Source organism: Chaetodon trifascialis, chromosome 3 (assembly GCF_039877785.1).
Source record: "Chaetodon trifascialis isolate fChaTrf1 chromosome 3, fChaTrf1.hap1, whole genome shotgun sequence".
NCBI lineage: Eukaryota > Metazoa > Chordata > Actinopteri > Chaetodontiformes > Chaetodontidae > Chaetodon > Chaetodon trifascialis.
In genome coordinates this window covers 5,704,241-5,720,574 of record NC_092058.1, presented here as the reverse complement: position 1 = coordinate 5,720,574, position 16,334 = coordinate 5,704,241, and the positions used below count along the sequence as shown (strand labels likewise).

Below are 16,334 nucleotides of genomic sequence, written 5' to 3'. Positions count from 1 at the left end.
AACCCTGTCCTCTCTGTCCCGTACTGTTTGTCTCCCAGCAGCTGATGCATGTTGTACACCTGCTTTGGTAAAGAGTCCTACACACACACAGAAACACACACACAGACACACACACACACACACATGAATGACCTGTTGAGCACTATCATAAGGTATCTCAGCGTTGGTGTTTGTGTCTCTGACCTGCTCTGTGTGGACAACCGGCCTCAGCTGATCTCTGAGAGACACGAGCTGCTTCTTCTCCTCCTCCTGACGCTGCTTCACCTGCAGACACACCACAGCTCACCTGAGTTCTGTTCTCCAGATGTGGCTGAACTCATCCAGACATACAAGCTGCTGTTTTCATCATTCAAACACAGTGAGAGGGTTTATTTTCTTAAGATTACATCAATTTATTTTGAATAATGGTGCGCTCTTATTTTGAAATAAAGGCAAAATGTGAAGAGAGTTGGAACTATGATAAGCTCTCATATGATTGGCTGAGTAGCAATATGACAGTGAAGAAATACTTAATTACAAGTCCTGCATTCAAACTTTTACATCAGCAAAGATACAAAAGTATTACCATCAAAACATAGTACTTTATGCAGAATGTCCCATTTAAGACTAACATATTATAATACTGATTTCTAATTGTTGATGCGTTAATGTAAACATTACTTTAATGTAATGCTGGTAAAGGTGGGGATTATTTTTCCCAGTCTATGCTGCGTGGTAGCTTGTGAATTTAACCAAGAGATCAATTAACTTTTATCTTTAATCAAACACCATAATTTATTTGTTGACTTTGTTTTGAATTATTAACTTGACTCTGTAAAGTAATGACATCAAATAAATGTAGTGGAGTAAACAGAACATTGCCTTTGAATTTTAATGGAAGTATAAAGTACAATAAAACGGGCATAACTCAAGTAACAAAAAATTTGGCAAAACGGTGACAGTCGGCTAGCGCCCCCTGTTGGCTGCAGTGTTCATTACGGACATAATATTAAAGTGCACAGCTGTTACTCGTCGTACCGTCGTCAGGACTCCATTCAGCTCCTCCATGTACTGCTTCAACCTCTGAGTGGTGGAAACACACTCCTGCAGGAAACTACACACACACACACACAGTAAATACAACGGTGTCAGTTTACTGCATGTAGCTTTGTTCGTGTGTGTGGAGGTGTATTATGAATGATGAATCATGAACCTGTTCACACAGTCAAATTGTGGGGACTTGTCTTCATTATGGGGACAAAACACAAGTCCAGATAACATAAATGATTACAATTTCAGGTGAACACATGAGGTTAAGGTGAGGGCACCATCTTGACATCACACAGGACTGCGTGTGTGTGTGTGTGTGTGTGTGTGTGTGTGTGTGTGTGTGTGTGTGTGTGTGTGTGTGTGCTCTTACTTGTTGTGGCTGTGGTAGTGTTTGATGAGGTTCTGCAGCAGGTCGACTCCTCTCTTTGTCTTTATCTCATTGACCTTAATCAGATACTGAGAGACAGAGAGACGGAGTCCCTTTATTGGACAAGCAGACGGACACACACTTTGTGATGGACATGTTTTTAACAGAATCGTTAAGGAGCAGCAGGGGGAGGAGGGGAAGAAGTCTGAGGAAGAGCAGGAGGAGGAAGAGAAGGAGAGAAGGAGGTCGAGCAGTAAGAAGAAGAAGAAAAGAAGGAGAAGAAGAAAAAGAAGGAGAAGAAGACCGAGGAGGTGAAGGTGGGAGGAGGCGGGGCCACTTGCCTCACACATGCTCAGTTGGAAGGAGCGTCTCTCCTTCTCGAGCTCCTCGGCAATCTCTCCTCCGCTCACCTCGTTCCTCACCATCCCATACTGACGAGCTAACTCCCTCTTCTCCTTCTCCACCTGCTTACTGCAGGCATGCACACACACACACACACACACACACACACACACACACACACACACACACACACACACAGAGTCAGATATTGAAAACAGAATGAACTCGACCACTTGTTAACCACCGATATGTTCATGAGCCCAGCTCGTCTTCCCATTGAAGTGTGAGGGAACGGATGCAGCTACATGTCTCATATAAAATAGATGCTGCACGCTTTACAAAGGATCCGTCTGCATGAATCCGAGAGATGTATTTTCCATCAAAACTCTTAAAACTCCTATAAAAAGACGACAGCGGGAGTGCTACTCCATGTGTGTCAAGTTCTAATTACTACTGAAGTACTCAAAACTCCAGTAGAGGAAGTATCCGTATAATACTGTACTTAATGTACTATAGATAAGATTCAGTGTGATCATTACTCACAATCTGCTCTCATAGTCCCTCCATGCTCTGTCAAAAGGCTTCTTCAGATCCTACAAAGAGACAGTCAGAGAGCCAGAGGAGGACATTTTACATGCACTGTGCTGATGAGGCTGTAAACACTTATATTAGGGTCATTAAGTTTACTGAGGAGGAGGAACTCTTCCTCTCCTGCACTCTCAGAACGATTCGTGACACAACGCAAACACACAGATCCAACATCCGATCATTACCGTGAACTTTAATGAGAACAGTCAGGTGACAGACAGCGCCACCATGAGGCCACGAGGAGCAGAAACGATAATGATGACTGTGGTGAAATGTGTGTCAGAGCAGTTTATATCTATCATCCAGGTGATGTGAAAACAGTGAGTAAAGATAAAGTCCTCACCCCCTTTACCTCCCTCAGGTCTCCTTTAACCAGAGAGTCCAGGAAGAAGTTGATGTTGTGGAGCATGCTCTTTAACTGCGCGCACACACACACACACACACACACACACACACACACACACACACACACACACACACGCACACACACACACACACACACACACACACACACACACACACACACAGTGGTCAAACTCCATTTGAAAGGCATCATGGGCGATAATCTAACTCTTCACACGAACATGAACAACAGTAAGACGATGATGACTTTCATTTTTAAAATGCTGCACATCTGCCTGAAAATACAATTAAATTAACTTCCACTGTCAGAATTAATAAGTGTAGCAGGGGAAAACACCCAGCATCTCGTACATTCGTTGACGGTAATGGGTGCTGAGGAGACAAACAACCTCATTCAGCTGGCTTGTAATCAGAAGTTTCCCAAATGGAGTTTGGAATGGACCAGTTAAGATCCAATTGGTTTGTAATCAGATGTTTTTCCTGATGGAGTTTGGAAGGGAGCAGTCAAGTAATAAAATTTTGTTGGTTGTTTGATAAGAGTTTTTCCAATAAGAGTTCGGGATGGAGCCATTATGCAGAATCATAGATTTTTAATTAGAGGGTTTTCAGTTTAGTTTCGAATGATTCAGTCAGGAACGAATCACAGAAAAGACAAGTTAAAAGCCAAATGATCTTAAATCAGAAGTTTTTCTAGTGGAAGTTTTGAATGCAACTGCTACGCTCCAACTGGTTTTAACTCAAAGTTTTCTCAATGGAGTTTGGAATGCACCAGTGAAGCTATCTGATGTTTTTTAAGAAATGGTTTTTCAGTGGAGTTTAGAAGGGATTGGCTAAGACTCAGTTTGTAATCAAAGTTACTTGTTTTTGAGTTTGGGATGAACCAGTGAAGAGCAAGCTGGTGTTGAGGTTTTTCCAATGCAGCTTGGACTGGATCAGTATCATGCCAACGGCAACTTTTAAATAGACGGTTTCTCAAGGGAGTTTGGAATGGTGCAGGTGTTGTGACCTCTGACCTCTGTGACATCACACTGCTGTCACTGATGACTCACCAGGTTCTTCATCGGAGAGAGGAGCTCTTTAGAAAAGTCAGCCAGTCGGCAGAAGGCCGAGCCGACCTCCGTCTCTCCGTTTGAGTGACAGTTGACTGACAGCTTCTCCATCGCGTTTATGTACTGCTCCAGGTGAGACACGTGGTCTGACAGAGGGAAGCACTGTTAGTACAGGAAGTAAGGTGTGTGTGTGTGTGTGTGTGTGTGTGTGTGTGTGTGTGTGTGTGTGTGTGTGTGTGTTGTGTGTGTGTGTGTGTGTGTGGGTACCTTGTCCTGATGTGTATTTGGCTTTAGCAGCTTTCTTCATCTTCTGCAACACCAAACGGTCACTGTCCAGAACCTGAACACACACACACACACACACACACACACACAGAGTCACATTCAAAGTATGTGAATGTGCTGAATGTGTGTGTGTGTGTGTGTGTGTGGGGCAGAGAGGCACTCATTCACCTGCTGACTCAACACGCACACACAGAGGACGAGCTTTGTTCTCTGACAACAGGCAGCTACATTCCTGTGTGAGTCTCATCAGTCTAAATCTCCACACGATGCAGCTGAAGTCGGACGTTTTAAACCGAAGCACACGCCAACGTCGAGTTGCTTAATTAATACGACGATGATCACAATGTAAATTTGTCTCTCCTCAGACATTTTGCCCCACGGTTTATACTGGGATGTCATAGGAAAAGCACCCATGTTTCTAACAATATTAACTGTCTCTCTGTTGTAATGAAGTTTCCCATTAAGCCATGACATCATACAGAACACCAGGACCCTGAAACTACAGCAGCTAAATGGAACTCAGCCATCATTAATGTAATTATTTACACACATGCTTTTCCTACAGTGACATGTCAAAATGCTGTTATTGGTAACGTTAAAAATAAATGATCAGGACTGATTTATCAAGATTTTTATGTAATGAAGTGTTTTGCTTTGTTGTTGTTGTTGTTGTTGTTGTTGTCATTGCTCTCTTTGTATTTTATCCACAAACAGTTAGCTCATTCTGCTTTCAAACACCTTCATTTATCAGTCGTGTGTTCATTTCTGTGTGTAGAATCTGATTTATCAGTTCCTCAAGGATCAACAAAGCTGCTGTGGTACGTAGCTGTAAAGGCTATTAAAAATAGATTACAAATTATTATTTAAAACACACCTGGCTTAGTTATGGCTACTTTTGGAGCTCGATGATGCAGAAAAATAAGAGGAAATCGACGCATCAGTGGCTGATCAACAATAGCTGACCTTCATGCTGACATGGCTGACAGCAGAGTTGGGGTTTGTGTGTTTTGGGGGCGTCTCTGTATGTAAATGAGTCTTTACATGCACAAGCATCTGTACATAGAACAGGTGAGATGTATTATTGTTTGATAAAAAGCAGCTTTCCTGCTTTTTCCAACCTGTTCACACATGCTTTGGTAAACTGTGGGATCAGGTCGCAGATTAACTCATATCCTCATTAATAATCATCTCCCTGGCTCCTCCTCATTACCACGAAATAACAATGAATACTAATGAGGATTTATCTGTTGCCGCGGTAACATATGCAGACTCCGTTGGGGGTATAAAGAGGGTGGGGGGGGGGCAACTTGAGTCGCTGTTTTTCAGGCCAGTCGGGGATCTGAAGTCTTCGGGTCAATGACTCCACTGACCGACAGTGTGTGCGTGTGTGTGTATGTGTGTGTTTGGGGGGTTTGACGCTTGCTGGTCTTAAGGGCCCCTCACCCAAACACACACAGAAACAGACATCACACAGCAGCGACACAAAATCTTCATAACGTCTAGTCAATTCATTGATTTGCTGATGGACAGAAAATTATTTGAGTTAATCAATTCATCGTTGGACTTTTGGTCGGACAAATCAAGACATTAGCAGACGTCAACGTGGACTCTGGCGAGGCTGGATTAACCTGCAGGGATCCCTGAGGCAAAAATGAGCCATCATCAATCTGAGTAGGAAGTTGGTTCGTAGTGGGAAAAAGTCTGAGTGACACAAAATTGATCTCAAAATCAAAAGCGACACAAATCCTTTTCAGCAGTGATCAATCAAACTTTGCTGGCCAACACGGCTCCTCGGATAATTCAGATGAACAAATTTCCAAATTTTCAGAGGGATACAATGTTTTAAATATTCCGTCATACTGTTACAGCAGCTTTCTTAAGACTGACAAAAATAAGACAATGTCACCTCACGTGTTGAGATACTTCATGTGACATTGTACAGCAGATACGAGGACACATAGCTGGTGGTGTTTCTGTCGGTCCTCAAACAGTTTGGTTCTCGTGCCTCACAGATGTCGTGCTGGAGTCGACGGTTGGATGAACAGACCAGGAGAGACTGAAACTCTTTGAGGTGTCCAAAGAGAAGCATAAAAACCTTCATCAGTCTTCTGCTGTTGGGACTGTAAATTTTGGACTGCAGCTGCAGCTTCTCAGTGAACATTTTGTGTTTATTCAAAATGTCGTGGGAAAACATTTCTTTAATCACGCATTTGCTGATGCAAATTGGAAGAATATACATGTAATTTCTGAAAATGCTTGCAACTGCATTATTTGAACCTACACTTCTGTTGTACACAGAGATGGGGGGTTAATGGGGGCCCAGCAGCTCATTTTTGCCCCGGGGGCCCAAAGATAACTCCAGCCCTGAATATAGAGTAGAGGAAACAAACAGGACTGGCTTTCTCATTCATCTGGCTGAAGAAACCTCCCACATGATTGTAGTAGTACATTTCCAGTCCCCTGCTAATTCTACTACTGATTATTATAACTAGTGCTACTACTACTAGTACCACAGTATTACCGCCCTCTGTGTCAGTACTGACCTCCTCCAGCAGGTAGACGGTGTTCCTGCAGCTGATCATCTTGGAGGTGAAGGAGGAGGTTGTCGGGGAGCTCCAGTCCTCCTGAACCTCCTCCAAGAAGTCGGGCACTGACATGCACTCCGGCATTGTGCTCCTCAGCCCGGGACACACCGGGACCACCCGGGACAGGAGCGGAGCGGACTAACAGAGTCCGAGGCTGACAGATCAATTCCACACAAAAGGCTGAGGGAACCAGGCGGAACCTTAAAGCCGCCCCCCGGAAAACAATTATAATAAATAATAAAATAATCTGAAAAGCAGTTTGAGGTGAAATAATCCCATCAGCGGTGTTTCTGCACTCCCACAGTCCCGTGAAGACAAACTAGCATTAAGAGGCAGATAAAGGCGTTAATTAAAGACCTGCTCCGGTGAGTCCTCCGTCACTGAGACTTCACTGTGAGCCGCAGCATCAGACGCTTCTTCCTGCAAACAAAAGGTGATTAAATCCAGCAGGAAACAAATCCGACCGGCTCGGATCCAATACAAATCCCGAGAAATTAAAACGCTCCCGGATCATTAGCGTGTTAAAGCCAGCGAGTCTCTCTCCAGTGGAACTGCTTCATTCAGAGAAAAACCCTCAAACCCGCCCCGGGTCTCCGTGCGTGAACCGGCTGACAAAGAGCGGAGAGTCTGAGCGCAGAACCGGACCCCCCGGACAGCGGGACCGGGTTTAGATGAGGCAATCAAACCGGTCTCTGCTCCCCGCTCCAGGAACATCTTCTTGTCTTTCCATCATCAGCTGATTTTTTTCTGCTTTTGCTTCTTTATTCAACCCGCATGGAGAATGGAGAGGCGCGTTCACGGTGACGGCGGCGGGGCTGTGTGCCGCGGCTGCGCGCACTGCTGACCGAGAACTGAGGTGGACTGAACATCCCATTACACCATGGCTGCCCAAAGCCTGTCCAAGCTGCTGAAAATTAGTTCAAAGAGGTTAAAAATCTAGTTTGTGTGCTCCCAAACCACGTTAATAACAATATTTTTATAATTATTTTACTAAAAAGTACCTTAATCTGAAAATTTCTATGGTTTTATTGAGAGACTCGTTTTTTTCTATGAAACAGAAAAAGTTTATTCCTTCGAGCTAAATGCTAACATCAGCATGCTGACATACTCACAGTGACAATGCTAACATGCTGATATTTCGCAGGTATAATGTTTACATTCTTACTTTAGCGTGTTAGCATGCTAAAATCTCCTAATTACAACAACTACAAGCATAGCTGAGACTGATGGGATGTCAGTTTTTGCAGATTTTTTTGGACATAAATCAACCCAACGATGGTGCTAGTCAGTCATCAGAGCTTACCCTGAGGGACACGTGAATGTCTGGAACAAATTTCACAGCAATTCTTCCAATAGCTGTTGAGACATTTTACTGAAAACCACCAATGCAAACTTCATGGTGGCGCTATAAGAAAAGTCAGGGGATCACCAAAGTCAGTAAGGTTCATCCTGCCAGGAACATGAACATCTGTACAAGATTTCACAGGAATCCATCCAATAGTTGATATATTTCAGTCTGAACCAAAGTGGTGGGCGGACTGACAGACCCTCGACTGACTGACTGACCCATTAACGTTCTGTAACATAAGCGTGTTGTCTGACAGCAGCTGACATATTTTGGCGCCAACTGAACTCATACTTGTCTTCTGACGTCATTTCCTTTCCAGTCTCTGAGGCATCAAGCCAATGTTTGCTCCAACTCAGGAAACAATCACACTGAATGTATGTAAATAAACCATTTCTAACTTCCTGTTGATCAGCCTGAAAATCAAGAGCACAGTTTGATTAATGTCTATCAGGCTCTATGTGTGTGATGTTTTGGTCAACAAGTTATTACAGCATTAACACAGACCTTGTACGTACAGCATACAGTATATGTTTTCTGAATATCTACATCCAGTTTGTAGATTATTACTATTAGTGCTGAAAACAGACCTCCGGCTCTGCAGCTCCTAATCTCTCCTTAAGGCTAACAGCTCAAGGCTACATTAGCCACTACTAGCATAACACACCCAAATCTCCAATGGTTGAGTTGCATCGAGGATATGGTTAAATCCATTAAATCCAGTAACACAAGTTCATTTCATCTCAAATATTGCAAATTAATAAAAGAAGATGATATTTGTTGGCAACACTTTGTAATCACAGATCATTGCATTGTACAGTATACACACACACACATACACACACACACACACACACACACACACATACACACACACACACACACACACACACACACACACACACGTATATACAATGGGTTTTAACATTCTGCTCATTTCCTGCAGACACACTGATGAAATCACTGTTATTAATTATTAATTTATTTACTCAGAAATAACAGCTAATGTTCAGATTGATCATTCAGTTGAATAAAGGACGGCACGGAGAATGTCATCCTCAGTTCTGAGTCATTGCGAAATTAAAAATATGAATATACTAATTAATTTACTTAGTTACTTATTTTCAAAATAAATAAAATGTGACCACAACAATCAACAAAATTACACTTGTATACAAATGAGTTGTGTTTATATTCAGGAAAGGTGCTGATTTTTCTGTCTAGTAACAATTATTTACACAATATAAATATGTGTTAAATCTGCAGGTGGTCAGTAATTTCCTTTGATGGCGGATGAATCCAACAGTAAAACAGATCCTTGATTATTGCTTCCATCACCCTGGGGGATGTTGGGTAATGTAGTGCTACTGTTTGGTTCCATATAAATTAGACTAAATATAACTTCAATCATCCGTAGAATTAATCAGTTCAGGATCAAACACCTCTTTGAGGACAAGTCGATGAAGACTCCCCATAGGTTTCTTCATCCATTGATAATGAGGGTGGAGATTTGCTGTGGCAGCGAGTAGACGATGAGGGCGAGGAAGAGCGTGAGGATGGCCAGGATGACCAGAGTGATGATGAACTTCTTAAACTTCTTCCAGATGAGGAAAATAAAGGTCTTCATTGGGTTGACGAACCAGTTGAAGCTGGTGGTGGGACGACTAAAGGGAAGAGACAGTTTACACCTGTTTAAACCCGAACTGAGTCTTATTTAAAAAGGTGAAATTTCACAGCAAAATCAGTTAATTCCAATGGAATTGCTGCAATCGGTGGATTCAATCGCATGGTGCTGAAACTCCATTCACATGGATTTAACTGAACACTGACAGAAGAATACATATTGCTGACCAATAGCAAGTCTTGATAGTGCTGACCTTTGAGGGAGAGCCAAAATGGAAAAAGCTACCATAACTTTTTGGCTATGTTTCACCAACTTGTTTCATGTAACCTCCTTTGTCAGAGTATAATCTTCTCCACAGCAAAGCCGTGGTTTGTAACAGCTAGTAAGCTCAGTCAGGGAACAAGACAAGAAAACAGAAAGAAGCTTGAAGAGTCACTGGCTCATTAGCATGCTAGTTTGGCAGCTACAGTTGTTTATCAGCAGGTACAGTAGTCACTACATCACGGAGAATCCCATATTTCTCGAAGGCGTGTGGATGAATTTCGCTGTGTCACTCTCTCATTTGACCAGTTTGACAATTTCTCATGTCTGACTTATAGCAACATACAGGTGTCATATAAGCATTTTTGTTTGGGGCAGTCATTCTTTCTGTTCACACTCGGCATTAAAAGAGCTCCTCATAATAAATAAATAAGTCAAATGTTGTGTTTATCTGAGGTTAATATGAGGCTTCAGCAGTCTGAGTTAGACAAACCAAGTCATTAGGTTTCTTCCAACGGTCTTTGTTTTACCGTCCCTCCAGCATGGAAACATTATTCAGGGAAATGCATAGAGGGAATTTCACAAAGAAAACAATCACAACTAGAACTGTGGAAGATATACTCCTGACCTCAACAGACAGTTGAAGCCTCTTTTTAACCTCAGTTAAACCTGTGAGTCTTTGCACACAGAATGAGGACTGTAGATTTTGACATTGAAAGCACACGAAGAACAGGAACTTTTTAAATCCAATGTGAACAAGAGGAATGATTACAAGAAGTAAAACTTCATATGGGCATCTGTGTGTGTGTGTGTGTGTGTGTGTGTGTGTGTGTGTGTGTGTGTGTGTGTGTGTGTGTGTGTGTGTGTGTGTGTGTGAGGGTACGACTATTGCTACTTTTGGCGACTCATTTTATACTCAAAACCAGTTTACTGGGAACAGCTGGTGCCAGTTGGGATAAAACTTATGTCCAAAATAGGCAAACAGCTGATTTTTGGGTCAGTGGTTAAGATTAGGGTTAGGGTAATGTGACGGTAACGCTAAAGTTTAGTCTGGAAATGAATGTCAGTCTATGTAATTTCCCTAAAAGTACGTGTGTGTGTGTGTGTGTATGTGCGTGCGTGTGTGTGCGTGCGTGTGTGTGTCATACTCTGGTTTGTCCAGAGGCTCCGGCTCCTTGCGGGCCCGCCCCACAGGGTTGGCCTCTGCCTGCTCTAATGTCACCAGCTGAAGCTCCACCTCCACCTTTCCCTTCACACACATAGTTTCAGCATTAATTTCAGTGTCACCTCAAGGCTTCAAACAGAGTTTAAATTAGAATTAGAATTAGAATTAGTTATGTAAATTCTCCAGAGAAGCTGTTATATACAAATATTGACCAGCATGAACAAATAAAGGCCAGTCTCTTATAAAGGCCGGGTATCATCAAGGGTTGTGGGATTACCTGCATTGAATGTTTCACAATTATAATGTTCACACTCACTGATTATTTCCAGTTGCCTCTACTTGGCTTTTTCCCATGATTGCTGTTAAACTGGTCAGTGGCACTCAGTTTATTCATTTTGGAATATAACAGAGACATCAACACTGTAAATCAGAAAAAAAAATCTGCCTAGTTTCAAAGATCACATCTCTAATTTCTTCTATTAATACCACCCAAACTCAAACACAGAAACAAGAGGGGTCAACCATGACACAAATGGTAGAGATGATTGAACCAGAGTGTAGTTTTTGCTGCCTGAGTAGCAATATACTACAGCCAGAGTGCCGTAATTGTGGTTTGGATTTGATTTCATTTTGTAGGTACTATAAAATGATGAACTTCTACTGAATAATACTTGTATGGTAAAACACACTGCTGCCAATAGAGTACGTAGTTACTGTGTCTGGCCTGCAACATTAGTATTAGTGTTAGGTGTTGTGTCTGTGGTTTTTTGTACCATTAGCAGGAAAGTGTTGCCAGTGCTGTCAGTGTACTGGATGTCCTCCTGTCTCATCTTGTCCCTCTTGTTCTTCTTCTTCTTCTTCCTCCCCTTCTTCTTGGCTCGCTTCTTTTTCTTCTCCTCCCTCTCAAAGTCCTCGGCTGTCTTTAAGCGGGTCAGTGGCCACCAGCCCTTTGTCTTCTTGGCACGAAAGATGGAGACTCGAGGGCTGGCCCATTCCTTCGCCATCTCAATCGTACACTTACTGGAAGACTTCGCTGGTCGCACCATGTCACTGAGATTTAATTCTATACAGCCTGAAGGAGGAAGAAGATGCTCTGTAATGTACTGAGGGTGTATTCTGGTTTTGGTGATTTCATATTTTTTGCACTACTAATTGTTTGGTCTTTTTTGGGGAGGTAAATAAATTAGAGGTAACTATTTGTCTCTCATATAAGCCTGTTTCAGTAAAGGTAAATATCTGAAAATATTTGAGACATTATTGTCCTGTGTGTTTGTGTCTCACCCAGGAAGTCGTTGGCAGAGATGCGGTCGTAATCCCAGACCTGCAGCGTCAGAACAGCCGGTTGTCGAAACTCTGACTCCTCCAGAGAGAAAAAGGACTCCTTCTTCTTATAAACCACCTCTTTCTACAAGGCAGGAGGAGAAGATTTATTTCCACGAACAGCTAAACCAACAGTGTAAAATTTAGTTTGTGTGCCCAAGTGGCTGCAGTGTTCATTAGAGACACAATATGAACAAGCAACTGATGATTTATCTATCCTGAAAACATAAATATAAGAAAATATATCCTACTGATTGATGTCAAATTTGACATTTATGTTAACTGATTAATCATTCATCAGTCCAAAGCTCCAACCAGTCTTTGATTTCAGCTTCTCTGATGTGAGGATCTGCTGCTTCTTTCTGTTTTATGTCACTGTCAATGGCATATCTTTGAATTCTGGTCACACAGAACAAGACATCTGAATACATCCACTTGGATTCTGGGAAATAGCAAGAAACTTTTTTTTAAAATAATGGCCAGATAATCAAGACGGAAAATAATCATTAGTTGTAGACTAAGAGGCACCACAGCAAAGGTCAGGAGGCCACTATTATCATCAGGATTCATGAAGGGATCAGGGGTAATGTGGACCATCAGCAGGTCCAGGTGTCACCAGGTGTGTGTGTGTGTGTGTGTGTGTGTGTGTGTGTGTGTGTGTGTGTGTGTGTGTGTGTGTGTGTGTGTCCATGTATGTTTACCTCAGTAGGAAGGTAGTCGAAGCGGAACACAAATCTCCAATTGAAGTTTCCTTCTCCAGTCAGAGACCTGAAGTGGACGTCAGTCTCCTGTTTGTCTCCTTCCAGACCCTTTATCCAGCTGCACAGAGAACAGAACTGAGTAAAACATTGACTCCTCAGACACCAGAAATGCTAAATTAGGTCACCAAACCCTGTAAACCATCATTACTGTTGCTTAACTGTGAAAATTCACAGTGATCTTTTAAACAATCACTCCTTTATTCAGACACAAATTAACAAAAGCAGCTTCTAATTTCTAGCCTGGGCCTGTTCATTTTGCTGAAATGACAAATGTAGCTCTCAGATTTAATCAACTGTAGCTAAGCTAGCTATTCTAAATTTCATGCAAGCAATATGTTTCAACAAATTTGGGACAGGGCAACAAAAGAGTAGTAAATCGGGTTATTGTCTGGGTTATTTTCTTCTTTTTCCTTTTATGTATATTGGTAATAATCTTAAACCCGAGAAGATTTTGAATTGCACAAACATATAGCTATATGCCATTTGTCGTACATATCTATATCTACATATCTATATATGAGCATCTCATGATCCTTACTGTACACTTTATTTTATTTTTGGCATTGTGTATATTTTGGATTGGTGGATTGGATTGGATATTTGCGCTCTTTCGTACTTTGTTTCCCTCAGAATGAATAAAGTTCTGTTCTGTCTTATCTTAATTACAAAGAAGCCTGTAAACAGATGTGTGTGTGTGTGTGTGCGTGCTTCGGGATCTAACCCTTTAACGTAGATGTCAGAGGATGGTTCACCGGTAAACGGGTTGACATCCTCCAGATATACGTCGTCAGTGTTCCAGATGGTCACACGCAGCTCGTACCTGTTGTCATAGAAACAACAACCAAAGGTTATGCATTGTACCTCCTTCTTCTGTTCTTCTGCACAGACCTCCATAGTGTGTCAACCTACTGTTCAGGTTGTCGGGGTTTGATGTCAACAGGGGGTGGAGCTGGGATATCAGTAGGAAACATGTCCACCCACATATGAAGAAAACCCTGGAACACACACACACACAGAGACACACACACACACACACACACACACACACACACACACACACACACACACACACACACACACACACACACACACACACACACACACACACACACACACACACACACTCCTGATGATGGAGCAATGCCAGCAGCATCATGTTGTCACTCCTGTTGTTGTGATTGTTTGTACTGTAGTTATGTTTTGTATTGTGGTTACCTGTGGCAGTCCAGGATTTCCCTGGTTCAGCAGTGACCGGATCTCCACGTGCTCTGGGACCAGAGGAAGAGCTCCAGGGAGGAACTCGTTCATCTCCGCCCAGCGCTGCAGCACACTCAGGGCTGCGTGCTCCTCCATCTCTGCCTCCTCCTCTGGAGACCACTGGTTCTTCTTCAGCAGAGCTGATAACAACAACACTGCGGTCAGAGCTGTTACCACTGTTGTTACTGAAAGTCTTGTTAGAGCTGGTACAGGTGGTAGAGCTGCAGGTTGCTGCAGTATGACAGGAGCTACAGTACTACCATTGTGTCAGTAGTATTAATAGAAATAGAGCCTAAGTAGTGGTTGTGGTCTATTAGTAGTGGTAGCAATACTAGTAGTGGTGCATAATATTGTTTGTTCGTGTGACAACTATGGACTGATCACTTCCACTTTGTACATTATTTATATAAGAGCACCTCAGAATATAACACCTCTTACTCTCTCTGGCTCAGTGTACTTGTCTGTCTGTCCTACCTTCAGGTACTGCGTCAGGTGGGATCTTGAAGATTTTGTTGAGGACTTTGACCTCAGATGTTCTGTACTCTGGAGACAGTATGCCGTTCTTTTTGCAGAGCTCAGCCAAGATAGTCGATGGTTTCTTCGCATCGCGCCACACATTGTAACCATCACTGCAGAGAACGTCAGGAAGAGGTACAGGTAAACACACTCTACTGATGAAGTACATAACACATACTGTAGTTACTGTACTAATATTGTGTTTTAGCTCTGGTGTAACAGTTTTGATGTTGACATAAATTTTTATACTTTTGTTTCTTAGTGTTCATGTGTTAGTGTTCATTCTGTGTTTTTTTCTATATGAAGCACTTGGTGCATGTGATTTCTTTGTTGCAAAGCACTTTGAGCTGCAATTCTTGTGTGAAAGGTAGACAATACTGGTTCGAACATATTGTAGTACTATTTGTACTATGTACCCAAGTTCTGGTCTTCCCATATTTTAGTTGTGGTGCTAATGTGCCACAGCTTTAGCTCTGACATATTTTAGATCTGGCACTACTGTGTCATAGTACTAATACTAATTTGTAATAGTTTTGGTACTAATATGTCCTACTACCGGTACTATGTTGTCTCAGTTTGAGGCCCAATGTGTCATAGTTCTGGTTGTAACATGTTGTGGTTTTGGTACTAACACGTTCTAGTACTGGTTCTAATGTGGAACAGGTCTGAGACAAATGTGATGTATTCATGATACTAACATGTCATAGTAAAGAGCCAGACCGCAGCAGGCTCTGTGGCGGCTGTAGAACCGGTTCTCCAGGTCAATCCGTGTCTCGCCAATGACATCATCAGCTCCCACAAGATCGTGATCCATCACTCTAATAACCAACTCTGTTTCCAGCGGGAAAGACACGGTAAATTCAAAAACCCTGAAAAACAGTGTCAGACATACTGTCAGACAGACAGACGGACAGTGAGAGTGTTGGACAGGTACAGGTAGACAGACAAGTACTGACTCTCCGAAAGTGGGGTTGAGCTGTTTCGGGATATAACGATCTTTGGTGTCCTGACTCTGTTGTCCAACTCGGACCATCAGATATGGGTCAGCTTTACCATTTGGGTCTGTGGGAGCCAGATTGGTGGCCTGCGGGACACAGACAGAGACAGAGGAACACGAACACTGTACCATACCAGTACTGTTAACCCATGACACAGCTGTGGACACTGTGAGAGACAGCGTGAAAATGGTTACTGTTCATCCAACTCTCATATCACAGATGTCTGAGCATCCTTGAACACCTTGAACATAACAACAGTGTGAAGTTAGAAAATGTTGGACTGTTCAAGCGAGTTTGAGACAAAGACGGGCTGGATAGATGGAGAGGTACCTTAACGATATAGACTCGGACCAAGACTTTGATCGCTGAGTTTCTGGGGATTCCATTGGTGATTTGACATTTTGTCTCTTCCTTGTCTTCTGAATCAATCGGATAAACCAGGAAGGAGCCCTGTGGACGGAGGGAATGGAGTAATGAAC

General features: G+C 42.5%; 2 protein-coding genes across 2 annotated transcripts in view; both read right to left on the bottom strand.

Moving 5' to 3' along the window:
• Nucleotides 1–6,915, bottom strand: part of unm_sa1614 (un-named sa1614) — a 16,006-nt gene extending 9,091 nt beyond the window's left edge. Inside the window, exons 1-10 of the mRNA XM_070958936.1 lie at nucleotides 6,567–6,915; nucleotides 4,006–4,078; nucleotides 3,739–3,884; nucleotides 2,670–2,744; nucleotides 2,282–2,331; nucleotides 1,738–1,867; nucleotides 1,400–1,485; nucleotides 1,018–1,093; nucleotides 184–264; nucleotides 1–77 (exon numbers count right to left, since the gene is read on the bottom strand). The exon at nucleotides 1–77 is cut by the window's left edge and continues 21 nt beyond it. Coding sequence (XP_070815037.1) covers nucleotides 1–77; nucleotides 184–264; nucleotides 1,018–1,093; nucleotides 1,400–1,485; nucleotides 1,738–1,867; nucleotides 2,282–2,331; nucleotides 2,670–2,744; nucleotides 3,739–3,884; nucleotides 4,006–4,078; nucleotides 6,567–6,692 — 920 coding nt within the window. The 5' untranslated portion in view covers nucleotides 6,693–6,915. The remainder of the gene's footprint in view (nucleotides 78–183; nucleotides 265–1,017; nucleotides 1,094–1,399; nucleotides 1,486–1,737; nucleotides 1,868–2,281; nucleotides 2,332–2,669; nucleotides 2,745–3,738; nucleotides 3,885–4,005; nucleotides 4,079–6,566) is intronic.
• Nucleotides 6,916–9,309: 2,394 nt separating this feature from the next.
• The window catches only part of fer1l4 (fer-1 like family member 4), a 28,279-nt gene continuing 21,254 nt past the window's right edge, over nucleotides 9,310–16,334 (bottom strand). The window contains exons 38-49 of the mRNA XM_070959864.1: nucleotides 16,186–16,305; nucleotides 15,814–15,941; nucleotides 15,556–15,726; nucleotides 14,816–14,970; nucleotides 14,300–14,481; nucleotides 13,994–14,079; nucleotides 13,806–13,904; nucleotides 13,025–13,142; nucleotides 12,285–12,408; nucleotides 11,777–12,075; nucleotides 10,987–11,087; nucleotides 9,310–9,617 (exon numbers count right to left, since the gene is read on the bottom strand). Of these exons, the coding sequence (XP_070815965.1) occupies nucleotides 9,437–9,617; nucleotides 10,987–11,087; nucleotides 11,777–12,075; nucleotides 12,285–12,408; nucleotides 13,025–13,142; nucleotides 13,806–13,904; nucleotides 13,994–14,079; nucleotides 14,300–14,481; nucleotides 14,816–14,970; nucleotides 15,556–15,726; nucleotides 15,814–15,941; nucleotides 16,186–16,305 (1,764 nt within the window). The 3' untranslated portion in view covers nucleotides 9,310–9,436. The remainder of the gene's footprint in view (nucleotides 9,618–10,986; nucleotides 11,088–11,776; nucleotides 12,076–12,284; nucleotides 12,409–13,024; nucleotides 13,143–13,805; nucleotides 13,905–13,993; nucleotides 14,080–14,299; nucleotides 14,482–14,815; nucleotides 14,971–15,555; nucleotides 15,727–15,813; nucleotides 15,942–16,185; nucleotides 16,306–16,334) is intronic.